The 16,874-nt window shown below is 63.0% G+C and overlaps 2 protein-coding genes across 2 annotated transcripts; one reads left to right on the forward strand and one right to left on the reverse strand.

Moving 5' to 3' along the window:
* Window positions 1–3,278: 3,278 nt before the first annotated feature.
* Window positions 3,279–11,744, reverse strand: PES1 (pescadillo ribosomal biogenesis factor 1). Its single transcript, XM_054219735.1, has 15 exons — window positions 11,648–11,744; window positions 11,068–11,147; window positions 10,318–10,471; window positions 10,110–10,219; window positions 8,948–9,119; window positions 8,621–8,710; window positions 7,572–7,688; window positions 6,629–6,706; window positions 6,124–6,213; window positions 5,787–5,917; window positions 5,525–5,650; window positions 5,168–5,352; window positions 4,900–5,045; window positions 4,435–4,602; window positions 3,279–3,973 (listed from the first exon to the last, which is right to left on the reverse strand). Exons 1-15 carry the CDS (start codon window positions 11,669–11,671, stop codon window positions 3,887–3,889), a joined length of 1,758 nt encoding a protein of 585 aa, XP_054075710.1. The 5' UTR covers window positions 11,672–11,744; the 3' UTR covers window positions 3,279–3,886.
* Window positions 11,745–13,223: 1,479 nt separating this feature from the next.
* On the forward strand, window positions 13,224–16,781 carry TCN2 (transcobalamin 2). The gene is made up of 10 exons (XM_054219736.1): window positions 13,224–13,827; window positions 14,460–14,649; window positions 14,752–14,820; window positions 14,933–15,075; window positions 15,183–15,344; window positions 15,426–15,601; window positions 15,817–15,991; window positions 16,101–16,293; window positions 16,470–16,591; window positions 16,674–16,781. Exons 1-10 carry the CDS (start codon window positions 13,773–13,775, stop codon window positions 16,733–16,735), a joined length of 1,347 nt encoding a protein of 448 aa, XP_054075711.1. The 5' UTR covers window positions 13,224–13,772; the 3' UTR covers window positions 16,736–16,781.
* Window positions 16,782–16,874: the final 93 nt, after the last annotated feature.

Below are 16,874 nucleotides of genomic sequence, written 5' to 3' on the forward strand. Positions count from 1 at the left end.
AAGGGATGTCGGCAGCCTCGGGATGCGACATGAATGAGCTGGGGAGCCGTGACGCCCCGTCTCCTGCATCCCACGGGGTGCAAACCACCCCCAGGAAGGCTCCACCACGATGTCCCCCACCCGATGTTCACCATCCGCCCACTTGGGAGTGGGCAGAGCGAATCCTCCGGTATTTGGAGGTAAAAACGAAGGACTTACGCTGAAAACTGTGACCGCCGAGGAAGCACACGCTGAATCTGGGGATCAAGAGGAGTTTGGTGAGGAGCACGAGCGGCTGGTCGGAGGGGCAGGCAGCAGCAGCACCGCGGTGGCACACCCCATCCCGGACTTGGCCCCGTCGGACACTCATCTGCCAAACGCGGTGTCAGGCGCCTTTATCGTGTGGAAAAGCTGTCATTAGCGCTGGCGAAAGAGGGGGAACCGGTGGCCATCAGGGTGGCGCAACTGGTTTGTGGTCGCCCTGCTGGGCAGTGGGGCTGCTGCCTGCGGCCGGCTCGGACTGCCGGTCACACCGCCTGCTCCTTATCTGCCACCTGGCACGGGGACATCACCACCCTGCAGCCTCGCTGGGCTGCGGTGCCACCGGTGCCTGGGAGCGTGTGTCCAGCAGCCCCGGGGGAGTGGGAAGATGCATTTGGGGTCTCCTACCCCGTGGTGGAAGCCCGGCTCTGGGTGCAGCCCCAGGAGCTCCCCAGTCGTCCAGTGCCTTTCTTGGCCAAGAGCTGAATTCAAGGAAGGGAAAAAAAAAAAAGGCAAAAAAAAAAAAAAAAGGCAAAAATCCTCCCAACTGCCCAAAGGAAAAGAAAAAAAAAAAAGGGAGAAAAAAGTAGGGGAAAAAGAAGAGGGGAAAAAAAAGAGGGGAAAAAGAAGAGGGGGGAGAAAAAGGAAAAAAAAAAAAAGAGGGAGAAAAAGAAAAAAATAAAAAGAGAAAAGGAGAAAAAGAGGAAAAAAGAGTAAAAAAGAGTAAAATATAAAACAGAAAATAAAAAGAAAAAAGAAAAGGGGAAAGAAAAAAAAAGGAAATAGAGAAAGCACGACAGGCCGTTAACCAGTTCCTTGTCCGTGCCGTTGCCCGCTCACTGCTGGGGGCTGCCGACCCCCTCGGGCTGGCGGCGCTCACACGAGTTCACGGGCCACAGCTGTGTCCCCACAGGGTGCACAGCCTTCACCTTGGCTGGGCTGGGAAAGAGGGTGTCCTCCAAAAATCCCACAGGATGACGCAGCCTTCACCACAGCCACGGAGAAGGTGTCCCCATAAAAGGCCCCATGAGATACCGCAGCCTTCACCACAGCCAGGGACAAGGTGTCCCCATAAAAGCCCCATGAGATACCACAGCCCTCACCACAGCTGGAGAAAAGGTGTCCCCACAAAAGCCTCATGAGATACCACAGTCTTCACCACAGCCAGGGACAAGGTGCCCCCATAAAAGGCCCCATAAGATGGCTCAACCGTCACCACGGCCACAGACAAGTCATCCCCCTAGAAATCCCACAAGATGACGCAGCCTTCCCTACAGCTGAGGAGAAGTGTGTTCCCAGAAAAGCCCCCTGAAACAACACGGCCTTCACCATGGTGACAAGATGTCCCCATAAAAGGCCCCGTGAGGTGACACAGCCTTCACCAGAGCTGGGAACAAGGTGTCCCCATAAAAGCCCCATGAGATACCACAGCCTTCACCACAGCTGGGAACAAGGTGTCCCCAGCCAAGCGCCACGAGATATCACAGCCTTCACCACGGTCAGGGACAATGGCGTCCCCATCAGCCTCATGAGATGATACAACCTTCACGCCCCCAACGAGGCCACGTTCACCAAAACCCCGCAAAACCCCCCCAGCGAGCCATCTCACCCTGCAACACCCCTTCCCAACCCCCAAAATGAACCAGAAAAAGGAAAAAAAAGCCCCGTAAATACTGCACAAAACCAAGCATTACCCTCCTCCTCTTCCTAGGAGGATGGCCATAAACCGGCCTGAAGGCCGCACGTAGGCCCTGGTGAGGAAACGTGTGTGGGGGTGGCTGTTTTAGGGGAAAAAGATGGGATTTAGGGAAAAGGTGGGGGGGATAATGCTGCCGATGCCAGGGCCACTGATCCTCCAGACGCACAGAGCGCATCTGAGGTGTCGGTGGCACCGGCATCAGCCAGGGCAGCCCTAGTTTCTCCATGCATTGCTTTATCTCAGCCAAGAGTCCCACAATAACCGCTCCTTCACCCCCCAAAAAATTGCCCCCCCAGTCTCTTGCTGGAGGATGGTGGGAGACGGACAGCAAGGACCAAAAATCTTTGCCTCACGCCTTTGCAGGCAACCCAACAGCGTCCCAGTGGGGCCCGAGGTATCTCTGAAAGTCCCCTGGTTCAACCTCCCTGGTCATGATATCCGCATGGACGGAGACCCCACTGCCTCTCTGGGCAACCTTGCGCCAGCGCTTGGTCACCTTGATGGTGAAGAAGTGTTTCTCGATGTTCAGAACCTCCTGGGTCTCAGTTTGTGGCCATTGCTTTGTGCCCTGGTGCTGGGCACCACTGAGAAGAACATGGCTCCACCCTCCCTTCAGGTATTTATACCCCTTGATAAGATCCCCCCTGAACCTTGTCTTCTTCAGTCCCACCTCTCACCGCCTTTCCTCCTAGGTGACACGCTCCAGTCCCTGCATCATCTTGGTGGCCCTTCACTGGGCTTGCACCAATATATCCACATCCCTCTTGCACTGGGGAGCCCATTGCTGGACACAGCACTCTACGAGCGGCCTCACCAGCGCCCAGGGGCAGGACCACCTCCTCCAACACTCTTCATGCAGCACCATTAGCCCTCCTTGCCCCAAGGGCACATTGGTGGCTTATGGTCATGTTGGTGGCCAACAGGACCTCCAGGTCCTTTCCTACAGAGCTGCTTTCCAGGCCAGTAGCCCCCAGCACGTCCTGGTGCCTGGGGCTGCTCCTCTCCAGGTTGAACAAAATGGACTCAAGAGTTGGCTCTCAGCACCCAGGCGGGATGGAGCACACCCCACCCAAACCTGCCACTGGGAACGAGGACAGGCAAAGGGTGACGAGGAGCAAGGTGACAGCCACAGCGCTCATGGGTCGTGGCACCTGCAGCAGGGCCCAGGCTCTGTCCCTTCTGTTCCACCTCCCAGCAGATGCACCTACAACCCCGTGCAGGATGAGGAGCCAGCTCCAGCCCCACACGTGTCTCGGATGAACCGATCCACACCTCCTCCACTGTGCCCGAGCACTGAGTCCCACCACAGCCAGAAGGGACAGACAACACACGCCACACAGGAAGCATCACCTTTTTAATTAAAAAAAAACAACAAACAAATAAGAGAAGTAGGGCCTGCCATGCAGATGCTGGAAGGCAGCTCCAGGCTGGGCAGAGGATGGGCTCTCCTCTACCATGGGCTCCTCTCCACCAAGGTGGGAGCAAAGCCCCATTTTGTGCCAAGCCTCCAAAACATGCTGCAATGTCCCACCGAGGCAGGCAGCCCCCAGAAGAGCTCCTGCTCCACCACAAGGGTTTGGTTCCTCCACCCAGGGCTGTGCAAATTCAAAAGGAACAATCGCGGAGGGACCCACAAGAACCCAGAGCTCTCCCTGGCCTCCTCTTCCTCGCTTGCTACCCCTGCAGCTCAGGAAGCAGGGGTGGCACCAGCATGAAGAGGACAGTCCTCCTGACACCGATCCTGTGGCCCAGACCAGGACAGGCAGCAGCACTGGGGCAGGAGAGCCAAGGGATCCCCGGGAAAGGCACAGCGGGAAATATATCTACAGACGGGAAAGGTTTTAATTCAGCATTTCTGTCCCAAGAGCAAAGCTGAGGGTTTTTCACCCAAATGTGATGGTATCCACAGGGCACAGCCGGCCCCCCGCGGGGAGTCCCCAGGCCCCGTCACGCTCGTCGCGCCTTCTTGTTTTTCTTTTTCTCCTCCTTCACGGCAGTGTCGTGGGCTTTCCTCTTCGCAGCGAGTTTGTTTGCCTGCGGGGAAACCCCCGAGATACGGAGTCAGCCTGTCTGCAGCCACCAGGGTCCCACCAAACCCTCCAGCTGCAGGCGGGGGAATGGACCCATCTGCTGCTGCCTGCACCCGGGCCACAGAGAGGGGGGGTAACTTCGTTTGCTGAGCACAAGCCACAGCCCCCAGGGAGCAGGAGGAGCTCTGCCCTGCCAGGGTGGAGACTGCAGCCAGGTGATGCTGGGGAAGAAGCTCGTAAAGCTTCACCCTTGCCCACCTTCGCTCGGTGCCCGCACTAGGTACAGAGAGGAGCAGAAGGAGCAGCCCAGAGCTGGCACAGCATCGGAAGCAGAGGCTGCTCCCTCTCCCCTGAGCTGGGGACAGACCTGGCTTTAGCGATCCATAGCTGCAAGCCAATTTGGGAAGAGCTAGCACCGGGATCCAGGCAAGGGTCTGTAGCCCACAGTAAGCCCTACGCTCGTACCTCTCGGACTTTGCGCTTCTTGCCAAACATGATCTTCTTGTAGAGATATTTCTCCCTTTTCTTCATCATCATGATGGCCAGACGCTTCTCCTCGCTTTGCTGCTCCTGCTCCAGGCGCTGCTTGTCCTCCAGCCGCAGCTTGCCAGCGGTCACCTTCACAGGAAGCGCCTGCCGGGAGCCGGAGAGCTCAGGACCCCGGATGCCCACTACCCTTCCCCAGGGATAGATGTCTCCACACCATTCACTGGGGGCCACGGAAGAGCCGCAGCACCCTCTGGACCAGGAGACAGGTCCTGAGCGTGAATGGGAGCTGCAGCTCGTGAATATGGGTCCAGGACCCAGAAGTGTGGTGGCCACAGCAGGGACTGAGCCGGGCCGCCCCACAGCGAGCAGAGCCCCAGCAGGGACAGAGCTCACCGGAGCTGCCTCCTCCTGGGGCTCCCACTCCACTGCCGGGAACCGTACCTTGTTGCTCTGAGTCTTCTGCTCTTCCATCTTCTTTAACTTCATCTCCTCTTCCTTCTCAGACTCATCTTCCTCCTCCTCCTCCTCTTTGTCATTGTCATCCTCCTCTTCCTCCTCCTCTTCCTCCTCCTCCTCACTCTCTTCATCTGCAGAGAGACCACCGTTACCAACAGGAGAGCAGTCGCTGGCCCTGGAGTGGGTACGGCCCTGCCGAGGCAGCAGCGCGGCCCGGCTCCTCAACCACTCCGACCTCGGAGCCTCGCATCACCTGGGTTCTCGCCCCTCTGCATGGCCAGCAGCTTCAGCTTCTCCGGAGGGATGTAGTCTCCTTCCTGCTCCGTCACGAAGGGCGAGAGATGCGGGGGCAGCAGCACGCCAGGGAAATAGTCAGCCACAGGGAGGCACAGCTTGGCATTCACGGAGTCGAAGACCCACTGAGGTTGCAGGTAATACCTGTGGGGCAGAGGGACACGGGCTCAGGCTCTTTCCTCCCACCCCAGGCTCTGGAGCCCATGGGGGTTCAAGGCAGCAGCAGAGCAGGACGTGACAGGCTGCCCCACTGCTTGCCAGGGACATCCACTAGCCCAGGTGGCCATTCTGGGGACAGGCCACCTGCCTCACCCACCTGCCAACAATCTGCTTCCCCACCCGGGGCCGGTCAACAATCTGGTGGGTGATGGAGGGGTCACTCACGTCATAGGTGGCGCCGATGCACAGGGACTTGTCCCAGGAGACCTGGCCACCAAAGCACCTGCCAGCAAAGCCCACTGAGGAGTCAGGCAGGCAAGAGGGGCCCTCGGGGCCATCTCGCCCACGGGAAATCAGGCAGATCGGCCTCGACAGTCCCAGGAGAGAGGCTGGGAGAGGGCAGCCTGCCCATCACGTACCGGATGATGAAGGCCAGTGGCTCTCGAGGCACCTCCCTGTTGAGGAAGAAGCGCAACCCTTCAAAGAGCTTTTTGTGCTTCTCCAGGGCCTCCTGCTCCTTCTTCCTCGCATCCATCTGCTCCGCGGTCTCCTGCTCAGAGCAAAGCATTCAGCCTCCTCCCCATGAACAGCCCCTGCCAAGACCCTTTCTGCAGGGAGGGCTCTCGGAGGGTCCTCATCCTCCTGCCAGTCCCTCCCAGCACCACACCAGGCCCTGCCAGCCTGTGACCGGCCATAAGGCATACGGCAGACAGCATCACCCAAAGCCAGGGCTAAGCGTCCCCACCAGGCTCTTACCCCCTCCACGGGGAACTCATCCATCTCCACCTCGTCCTCGTGGGTCGGTGCCACCACACGGGCCAGGCTGGCGCTCAGAGCCGACAGTCTCTGCAGTGGGAGGAGACGGAGAAGGCGTCACCGGGGGATGGGAGAAGGGGCAGCCTCACAGAGGAAGGAGGAGGCCATTTCTCAGAGCAAGAGGTCAAAAGACTTTCTCCCAGGACCAGACACACATTCAGCCTCCTCCATGCACTGTCCCACCCTGCAGTGCCCAGCACGGGGCTTTGGAGGGTCCCCGCCATGCAGGAGGGAGGCCAGTGGCCCCTGAGGCCAAGCACAAGCTCCTCCCTTGGCCAGCAGGAAGGGGCAAGGAGTTTGGGACCAGCCCTCTCCAGCAGGCAGGGATCAGGCCCTGCTCCTCAGCCCCCACACGAGTGCCCCACGCCAGGAGGGGGTCTGTGGTCAGGCCACCACAGCCACACAGGGTCCTCCCACGGGCCACGGTGGTGGCAGCGTCCCTCACCTCCAGGTAGCTCTCGGAATCCATGGCGTAGTCCTTGCCCTCTGCAGGCTTCAGCTCAACGTCAGCCTGGCCATCGATCTGCAGAGAAACAGAAAGGTGGGGAGGCAGCTCCCAAACCCAGAGCTCCCAAACATCCCAAACATGCAGCTCTGAGGAGAAGGACCTGGGGGTCCTGGTAGACAGCAAATTATCCATGAGCCAGCAGTGTGCCCTTGTCGCCAAGAAGGCCAATGGCATCCTGGGCTGCATAGGGAAGACTGTGGCCAGTAGGTCGAGGGAGGTCATTCTCCCCCTCTACTCTGCACTGGTGAGGCCACAACTGGAGTACTGTGTCCAGTTCTGGGCTCCCCAGTTCAAGAGGGACAGGGAACTACTGGAGCGAGTCCAGCGAAGGGCAACCAAGATGATTATGGGACTGGAGCACCTCCCTTACGAGGAAAGGCTGAAAGAGCTGGGACTCTTTAGCCTGGAGAAGAGAAGGTTGAGGGGGGACCTGATTAATGTTTACAAGTATCTAAAGGGTGGGTTTAAGGAGGACGGAGCCAGGCTCTTTTCAATGGTTCCCAGCGACAGGACAAGGGGCAATGGGCACAAGCTAGAACATAGGAAGTTCCGTTCAAATACACGGAAAAACTTCTTTACAGTGAGGGTGACAGAGCACTGGAACAGGCTGCCCAGGCAGGTGGTGGAGTCCCCTTCTCTGGAGATTTTCAAGACCCGCCTGGATGCAGCCCTGAGGGATGTGCTTTAGGCAACCCTGCTCTAGCAGGGGAGTTGGACTAGATGATCTCTAGAGGTCCCTTCCAACTCTGAAGATTCCGTGATTCCGTGATCCCCTGCTCCCCCAACTCCAACACGTCCTCGCTTTCCACCACCCACACCGGGTGGTGCCAGCAGGCTGGGGCCAGCACGGCACGTCCCCGCAGGCAGGCAGTGGCCTCACCTTGGGGGGGTAGTGCAGGTTGAGGGACTGGTAGAGGCGAAAGTTGACGAAGCCCAGGAGAGTGGTGTAAAACTCTGTGAAGGTGGCCATCACACGGTAATCCACGTCTGTGGGGTGCTGCAGGCACACGGGAAGGGTGAGGACACAAGGACAAAAAGACCAGAGTTCCCTCTGCAGGGACAGGGTCCCATCCCACCCGCACAGGGAGGAGGATCCTGCCCCCTTCACAGCAAGGGCTGGAGATCCATGGCCACCGCCAGACCCTGGGCAGGGAGAGCTCTCCAGGCTGCTACCTGGGGCCTTGCTGCCACCCCTCTGTGAAGGCACCTGCTCGGACAGATGGAGCAGCCCATCCCATCATGGAAAGAGACCTTGGTGGCCTTGTCCAGGGACTGCTCCTCCAGGTGAGCTGCACAGGCCATGGCAAAGCCAGACAAGAGCAGGGCGAGGAGCCAAAACCTGGCAGGGACCCAGCCAGCCCCACAACAGCCAGAACTGAAGGGAGTGAGAAGGAATGCTGGCTGGGAAGAACATGGAATGTTCTGGCTGGGAATGCTGGCCAAGGAGATGCTGCAGGGGGGACGTGGGGACGTACCAAAGGCCACGAAAGCTGGAAAGCCTCAACCCAACTATGCCAGGCGCTAGAAAGCCCGGGAGTGAAATGAGGACACTGCTGTGATGGCGAACTCCTGTGTGCCAAGGATTTTGGCAAGGTGTGGTGCAGCACAGCCGTGGGGCTGTCCAGGCATGGTGGCACCCACAGCTGTCCCCTCGCCCTGTCACCTGCCCAGACCGTGCAGGGGACATGGCAGAACCACCCTGGCAGAGCATGCAGGGTCTGACTTGGCTCTTCCTTAAGTGCCAGAAGCCCCATTCCTGCAGGTTAATCTTTAATTGCTGATTAAGGCCCATTTTAATAATTGACAAGAGGAAATAAGGAACCGGGGAGACTGGTACAGCCAGGCACAGGGGACACAGGGTACGGCCATCCCGGGGGTTAGAAGAGGGTCGTGTCCCCGCACGCCTTCCCAGCCAGGCCAGGTACTCACATCGTGGGCGAAGGTGTAAGGGGTGATCCAGGTGACGGGCTGCCCCAGCACCTCGGCCTGGTAGTAGATGCCCTTGATGGAGAGGAAAACCTGGCAGGGAACAGCAAAAGGACTCAGGGGGAGGAAGGCCAGGGGTGCTTCCTTGTGCTTGTCCTCATTAACCCTTCCCCTGTCATCAGTTTCATCATGGGAGCGTCACAGACAGCCCGGCAGGACTCGTTCCCCACCTGAAGCTGCCCTGTGCCTTCCTGGGACACAAGTCCCCCACCTCCACCTCCCGCCCCGGGGCAGGGAAGGTCTCAGCTCCGTCCCTCCCTCAGCACCCACCTTGCGCAGGGAGCGGGAGGCGATGACATAGTTGAGGAACTCCACGGCCAGGCGCCGGCAGAGCTGGATGGTCTGGACGTGGCATTTGCCCGTCCTCGGGAAGGTAGAGAAGAGGAAGCACATGGAGAGGGCATCGTCCAGGTCCCGCAGCGCGTCTATGAAGGTTGGGTACCTGTGCCCGGGCGGGAGGAGAAGGGGGAATCACACCCAGCACCAGCGCCCACCGAAAGCTGCTGGGGCTGGTGGAGAACTCGTGTGAGGGCACTGTGGGCTGCATGTCCCCCAAAGGTGGTGACCCACACGGACGGCGTGTCCCCCCTGGGCACTCGGGAGCCTGCGGGCACACAGGGACCTCCAAGCAGTTGCCCAGGCCTCTCCGGGGAGCCAGGAAGGTCCCTGTGCGAGGGGATGGCAGCACCCCTGATTGCAGGCTGGGTGTAAACGGATTTTAGGGCACCCGCAAGGACCGAGTGCTGGGGAATCCCAGCCTGGATCCGCCGAGGACAAGCGTGGCCTGTGGCCTGCGGTGCAGCACATGGCACTCCTCGGACGGACGGACGAGGCCCAGCCAAAAGCTGTAGGACTCGAACGCTGCGGTCGGAGGGAGACCACACGGCCTCACGGCTCGACCAGCGGTGGAGCCGCCGTCTCCCCTCCCGAGCACCGAGCTCGTCGGGGCAGCGCCCGTCCCTCAGTCCCGTTGCTCTCTCCCCTCCCTGCACCAGCACAGCGAGGTCCCAGGCACCGCCGGCACAACAAAGGGACCTGCCAGAGCACGGTCCCTCCCTCCTGGGTCCTCTCCTCTGCCATTGCCACCAAATTCCCCAACTCCGTTGGCACGATCCACCCCCCACCAGCCCTCCCTCCAAGGAAAACACTGTTCGAGGAGAGGAGGAGAGCTCTCAGCATCTCCCTCGAGATCCTGGAGCCATCTAGGAGGGCCAGGCACTCCCTGCTCACTCCTGCTTTGCTACAGCCGGCGTGCAGCATGCTACGGCCTCCCCCTCCAGCCCAGAAACACCGATTTCCATCAACCCCCCCCCCCCCCCCCCCCGAATATACGCATGAATTCGTAAAGAGGGATGGACACGGCCAAGGATCCACAGGTCCAGGCAGCTCCTGGGAAAGTTCCTCCCAGAAAAGGCCGGCTCCAGGGGCTCACCTCTCCTTCACGATGTGGTCGAGCTTGTAGGTGGGCTTGTTGTCCTTCAGTCGGTCTACGGTGCTCCATTCGCTCTTCCCGTACGCCTTCCGGAGCTTCCGGACAAACACCTGTGGAGGGAAAGCGAGGCCGGGGGCTCTGCGGGGGAGGACGAGCCCGGAGCAGCCCCTCGGGCACGACCCGGGGGGGTCTTGTGCAGGGTAATTACTTTATACTCCCGGAACTTGTTGACAATGGGCTCGTGAAGGAGGAATTTGATATCCTTGAGGAGGTAGAAGGTCCTGGGTGCGGTGGAGCCTTTGTTCACCTTCTTCTTGTGCTTGGGCTCGTGGGGGTAAATCCCCTTCAGGATGCAGAGGCGCCTGGTAACAGCGAGGAGGGTGAGACGGGGGTGGGGGTGGAGGCCGCAGCACCCGTGTACCCCAAAGCGGGACGCCCTGGGGCCCCGTTCCCTCCGGTGCTGCCACCCCTTGGCGGAGGGAAGCCCCATAACTTGGCAGCCTGGAACAGGCAGGTCACACTGCTGCGGTCCCTAGGGAAAAGGAGTCCCCACGCCCACCCCAGGCTCGATCCCCTGCTGCTCCCCTGGGGGGTTCAGGGGATGCGGGGGCCGGGGGAGGTCCAAGAGGGGGTCCTGGGGGGCAGGGGGGAGGGTTCAGTGGGGTCCAGGGGCATCCTGGGGTGGGGGGGGTCAGGGTCGCCAGGGGAGAGAGTCAGGGGATCCGGGGGGGTCTCAGGACGGGTTTAAGGGGGTCCAGGGGCATCCCTGGGGGGTCAGAGTCCCCAGAGGAATGTCAGGGGGTGCAGGGGGGTCCCAGGGAGGGCTCCAGGGAGTGGATTCAGAGAGGGCTCAGGGGGTGTCCCAGGGAGGTTCATGTGGTCCACGGGGATCCCAGGGCGGGCTCAGGGGGGGTCCCGGGGCGGTTCAGGGGGTCCCGGGGGGGGGGTTCCGGCGCACCTGAAGTCGGGCAGGCTCAGCTGCAGCTTCTTCCGCGCCCGGTTGCGGGTGATGTAGTTGGTGGCGGATCCCCGCTCGTACTGCGGAGAGACGGGGGCGTCGGGGGGGGGGCTCGGCACGGGGAGGGGAGCCTCGGGGAGCCCCCCCACCGGGAGAGACAGCCCCGGAACCACCGGCGCTCCTAGGGCTGGACAGGGAGCAGAAACGGGAACCGGGCGGGGAGGCGGGTTGGGGGGAGCGGAGAGAGAGACCGGCCACCGGGTGTCACGACGTGAACGGTCACGGGCACCGAGGGGTGTCACCAGAGGCGGGGGGGAGCAAACACAGGCGGGCACCGGTACCGGAGGTGGAGGGGTGAGAGAGCACGGCACGGGTGGGCAGCGGTACCGGCTGGGGAACGGGCACCGGAGGGAGGGGGGGGGTGGCACCGGAGAAGGGGGGTGGCACCACACGGGAGGGCACCGGGGGACGGGCAGGGGCACACCGGGGAGTGTGAACGCGACTACCGGGAGCGTGCCGGGGGAAGGGGAGGGGGTGGCTCCGGTGCCGGGGGGGGTGGGAACGGGGGACCCCGCGGTACCTTCTTCTTCTCCAACCCGCCCATGGCCCCGCCGCCGCCGCCGCCCGCGTGCTCCCGGCCCGCCGCAGGACCCCGGCCTGCCCGCGGCCTGCCTGCGCCCGGGGCCCGCGGGCCCGCCGGGGACGGGGCCGCCCCGCAACGGTCATGGGGGAAGAGCGAGCAGGATGGTCAGGGTGCTCAGGGCGGGCAGGGTGCGCAGGGCGGACAGGGTGCGCAGGCGGCAGGGCCGGGCTCGGTCAGGCGCGCCGCGGGCAGCCCGCGGGGGCCTGGAGGGAGAGGTCCTTAGGCGCGGGGCACGCTGGGATATTACGGGGCTGCGCGGGGCACGGCGGGAGGGGGTGTCGGCCCGGTGAGGCCCGGGCGGGGACGTTGCGGAGGCCTTGCGGGACGGTGGGTCCTCGGCCGGCGCTGCTCAGCCCCGGGGGGGGTTTCCGTCGTCTCCCAGCTGGAGGCAGCGCCTGAGGCTCCGAGCCCTTTCCCCGGGGGTGTCCGCCCTGCGGGGTTTGTTGTCTCCTCCCCGCCCAGCGTCGCTGGGGGGGGGACCCCCACGGGCGCGCTCCGGCCGAGCTGAGGGTCCCCGCCGTGCCCAGAGGGGTGGAGGAGGCCGGGTCCTCCCCAACTTCCCCCGGCTGCAGGGGTCGGAGGAGGCGGGAGAATCGGGGACTGTCCCGGGGTGGAAGGGACCCGTGGGGGCCATGGGGTCCCGCTCCCTGCCCCTCGCAGGGCTCCCTACGCCTGAGCCACAGGACTGAGAGATTGGTCCAGGCGCTCCCTGAGCTCCGCCAGCCGTTTCCTCAGGTGGGTGTGAGAGAGGAGGTTCATCCTGCCCTCTCTTTGAGCCTCCTCCCTAGAACTCAGCGCAGCTCCATTTTCTCCTGTTAAAGAAGAAAGGGTTGCAACGGTTCGGCTCCCCTCAACACGAGGGTCTTAACTCAGGGACAGCCTTACTGATGAGCGCAGCTCCTGTGAGATGTAAACAAAGATTAAGACGTGACTGTGTCGTACATGTCGTAAAACCAGAAATAAACAAACCCGGTGTCATTCCCTATTAGAAAAGGCTGAAGATCTCCATACAGAACCGGAAGCAAACACTCAAACAACAGCTGGGAAATGCGGACGCTTTTCAGGGTTTCACAGTCGAACGTGGAGCAAAAACTATGGGTTTTTGTTGTACAAACAGAGCATTGGTTTTTTGCCAAGTTTCATATACCCTGTACAACTCTGTAAGACGATAAAAAGAAAGCGATACGCCACAAAACTGTGAAAGAAATAGTGCGACCCCTCGCCTCCTGTTATAAACGCTTTACTGGGCTGGAAGTGGAATTTTTAGCAAAGGAGAAATGAAAAATGGAATCGTAGAATGCTTGGGGGGGGAAGGAACCGTTAAATGCCACCCAGTAGCCCCCCCCCTGCCATGGGCAGGGACACCTTCAGCGACACCCGGCTGTGCAGAGTCCCCTCCAGCCTGACCTGCGGTGGAGGGACCCCCCACGGCCTGTCACCCCCTTCCCGGTATCCCCTGGCAGACGGTGACCTGGGACCCCCCCCTCCCCTCAGCTGCGGGATTTTCCTTCTGGGGCTCAGCACCCCCGTTCCCACCCTCCTCTGCCTACCTGGGCTTGATTAATCCCTTATTTTTTTATTATTTTTTTTTTCAAAAAAACCACCCAGTTCCAGGTGACCAGTGGAGTTACCACTTTCAAAGGCAGCAGGGGTGGAGGGCGCAGGATTTTGGGGGGGGGTTTCATCCCCTTTTTCTTTTTTTGGGCAGACTTTGCCAGGTGATGGTGACCTGATCGCTGGCAGTTTGGGTCTGGCTGCCCCGGCCACGGTGCGGAGGGCAGCGAGACCTCGGGGTTGTGCCAGGTCGGGGAGCCGGGAGGGAAGAGCGGCCGGGAGCACTTTATCTCTGCCCCGGCGTGGGGTGGCCCCACTCCCTTCTGCTTCCCCTTCAGCCAAAGTCCTTTCCCGTTTCTGCTGACTTGGCCCCGGTGCGCGGAAACGGCCTCTTGCGACGCCTTCCCGTCCCCGGTAGAGTTTGCCTGCCTCTGCCGGGCCGCCTGCCGTGCCGTGCTGTGCCGTGCCGTGCTGTGCCGTGCCGCGGCACCCACCGCCCCGCTCCGGCATGTGGCTGCTCCTCGTCCTGCTGCAGGCTGCGGTCCTGCCTGCCCAGCTCTGCGGTGAGTACGGTCCCGCCGGGGGTCTCCCCCGTGTAGGACGGTGCCTGCAGCGGGTCCTCGAGCCGGCTGCGGCGGTGGAGAGGTCCCTGGGGAGCAGGGCTGGGGGGGACACGCACCATCCCGTACTCCAGGCCCGGCGGGGGGGACACTGGCATCGTGAAACCCCTCCAGTGATGAGTTTTCCAGGGCTGAGCTCTCCCCAGCGTGCTGGGGTTGAGCCTTATTCCTGCACCCCCCAGCCCAAAGCCCAGAGCCAGCCCCAATCCTGTGCCCACAGTCCCCCCCGGCCCCGACACCGGTCCCCTGGGGACAGGGGTGTCACCCCAGCACCCCGCCAGCTCCACAGGCGCGGTGGGAGGGCAGCCATGCCCATGTTTCGGGCTCTCCATGCTCCTGATTCGTGTCACATCTCTTATTTTGTTTCTTCCCCAATTTTTTTTTGGGGGGGCGGAGACTTGAGGTTTTGGGACTTGAGGGAGGGCACAGGGTGCGCGGCACGGTTGGGGTGCTGGGTCTCCATCGCCACCGGCGCTGGGGGCTGCAGGTACCGCGGGGACCGGTGCTTGGGGTAGGCTCGGCCCTCTCCTGCCCCCCCTCACCCTCCGCTCCCTCCCCGGGGCCGTGGCGGGCAGAAGCCCCGGGGGGGGAGGCGGCGGCGGTGCGGGAGCTCAGCGCCCGGCTGCTGGGGCTGGCGGGGAACCCGGCGCGGGACCCCGACCCCAGCGTCTACCTGGCCCTTCGCCTGGCCGGCGACCACGACCTGCGTGAAGAGGAGCGGTACCTGGCGCGGCTGCGGGACGCCTTCCAGCGCCGCTACGGCCGGTAGGTCCCCAGGGGGGACACCAGGTCCACCTCAGGTGCCTCCGGGGTTGTCCCCTGTCGCCCAAGCCACCCCGGCCACCCACTGACACCGTGTCTCCGCAGGAGCCTGCAGGCAGCCGGCCAGCTCCATGGTCACCCCCAGTGGGACACTACAAGCACCGAGCACAACACGTACGTGTGTGTGTGTCCCACGAGGACGGTCCCCTCCACCTGCGGGGTGACAGCCCCCTGGTGTGGTGGGGGGGCTCTGGCTGCTGGTGAGAGCTGACACGGTGGCTTGCAGGAACGCCGAGGCGGAGTGGCCGGAGACGGGGCGGCTGGCGCTGTACCTGCTGGGTCTGCGGGCCACGTGTCCCCTGCCCGAGCCCGGTCCCCAGCGCTTACTGGTGACATGGCTGAAGTACTATCTGGAGGAGGACTGGGCGGGTGAGAGCAGCCCCACGGGGCCACCACGGCGAGCACCCAGCCGTGCACCGGCACGTCCAGCTGCGAGGCCACTGGCTTGCCCCAGTGACACAACACCTTGTCCCCAGGCTCCCGACGGCACGGCCAGCCCCTCACCAGTTACTACCAGTACAGCCTGGGCGTGCTGGCGCTGTGCGTCCACCGCAAGCGGGTGCGGGAGGAGGTGATCCACCGGCTGCTGGCGGCGGAGCACCACGGCAGGTTCAGGCACACCGGTGGCAGCACCGTGGGTAAGGGGCCGTGGGGACAGACGGGGCGGTGGCACCCCAGGGCGGGCGTGCGGCAGCCGGGGTGACACCGTGTCCCCACAGACACGGAGGCGGTGGCGGCGCTGGCCTTCACCTGCCTGGTGCAGGAGCGGCTGGTTGGGTCCAGGCTGGCGGCGGAGCTGCAGGCAGCCTGGCGCAGGGTGAGGAGGAGGATGGTGGAGGCGCAGGACCCGGATGGCTTCTTCGGCAACGTCTACAGCACCCCATGGGCCATGCAGGTGGGGGTCACGGGCCAGGGGCCTGCATGGTGGGGCATGGGTGCAGGTGTGGGTGCAGATATGGGTGCCTGGGCAGAGGCAGCCGCCCGCGGGGCAGGGGCTGGGCAGGCAGGTGATGGTCACCACCACCACCAGCGTGGTGGCCACGGCCCAGGGTCCCAACCCGCCCCCCGCCTCTGCCACTGCCCCGCCGCCTTCCTCCTTCCCGCTCCCAGGTTTTCATCGCCACCAACACGTGCCGGACGCAGCCGGCGTACGGCCGGGCCATGGCCGCGCTGCTAGAGAACCTGGACGCCTTCACCACCGCCGCCACCATGGCCCAGGTGCTGCCGGTGCTGTATGGCCACTCTTACCTGGACACCGCCTCCATGCGCTGCCAGGAGGAGCTGGGTAGGAGCCGGGGCAGCGTGGGGAGCCGGGGGGGCTCCGGGATGGTGTTGGCATGCACCACGGTGGTGGCTTGGTCCCCGTCAGTGCCATGGTGGCTTCCTTCTCACAGACACACTGATGCCCATCAGCGCCAAGCCACCGACTGAGATGCTGGGGAACATGACGGTGCGGCTGGTGGTGGAGTGCCCCGAGCCGCGGTGTCCCCAGCACCGGCTCTACGACCGGACGGTGTCCGCGCCCGCCGGCGCCTCCCTCCTGGACGTGCTCAGGGCGGCCACCGTGCAGGGACCCCCCAACTTCACGTAGGTGGTCCCGCGTGCCGGTGTGGGGTCCCTGCGTGTCGCACCCAGGGTGGCCACGTGCCCGGCACACGTGTCACGGGTTCAGCCCGGTCCCCACCGCCTGGCTCCCTTGGCAGCAGACGTGCCCCATCGCCGGCTGAGGGGCCGGACCCTCACCCCCCTCTCCCACCTGCCAGGTTTGTCACCCAGGACACATCCCAGGGCCCCTTCCTGAGCAGGGTGCTGGGGATGGAGGCCCGGCAGCAGCAGCGGAGCTACTGGCAGCTCCTCACCGCCCCCGGCACCAGCCTGCAGATGGGTGAGTGATGGGTGGGGGTGCCGGGGGAGGCGGCGGGGTGCCGGGCAGCCCCCACGATCGCTCTCCCACCTTCTTTCCGCAGGTGTCGCCGACTACAGACCTCATGACGGGGAGACCCTCATCCTGCGCCTCAGCGAGTGGTAGAGGGTGGGGGGGACGACGGCAATGAACCTCCTGCCGTGGCACAGGACCTGCCGGCTCCCTGCCTCCTCCTTTCCCTGCGCCCCGTGTACCAGCACCCCAAATCCGCCCGGGGAGGAGGCAGAGGGGACACACACGATGC

Source organism: Rissa tridactyla, chromosome 13, assembly GCF_028500815.1.
Source record: "Rissa tridactyla isolate bRisTri1 chromosome 13, bRisTri1.patW.cur.20221130, whole genome shotgun sequence".
Taxonomy (NCBI): Eukaryota; Metazoa; Chordata; class Aves; order Charadriiformes; family Laridae; genus Rissa; species Rissa tridactyla.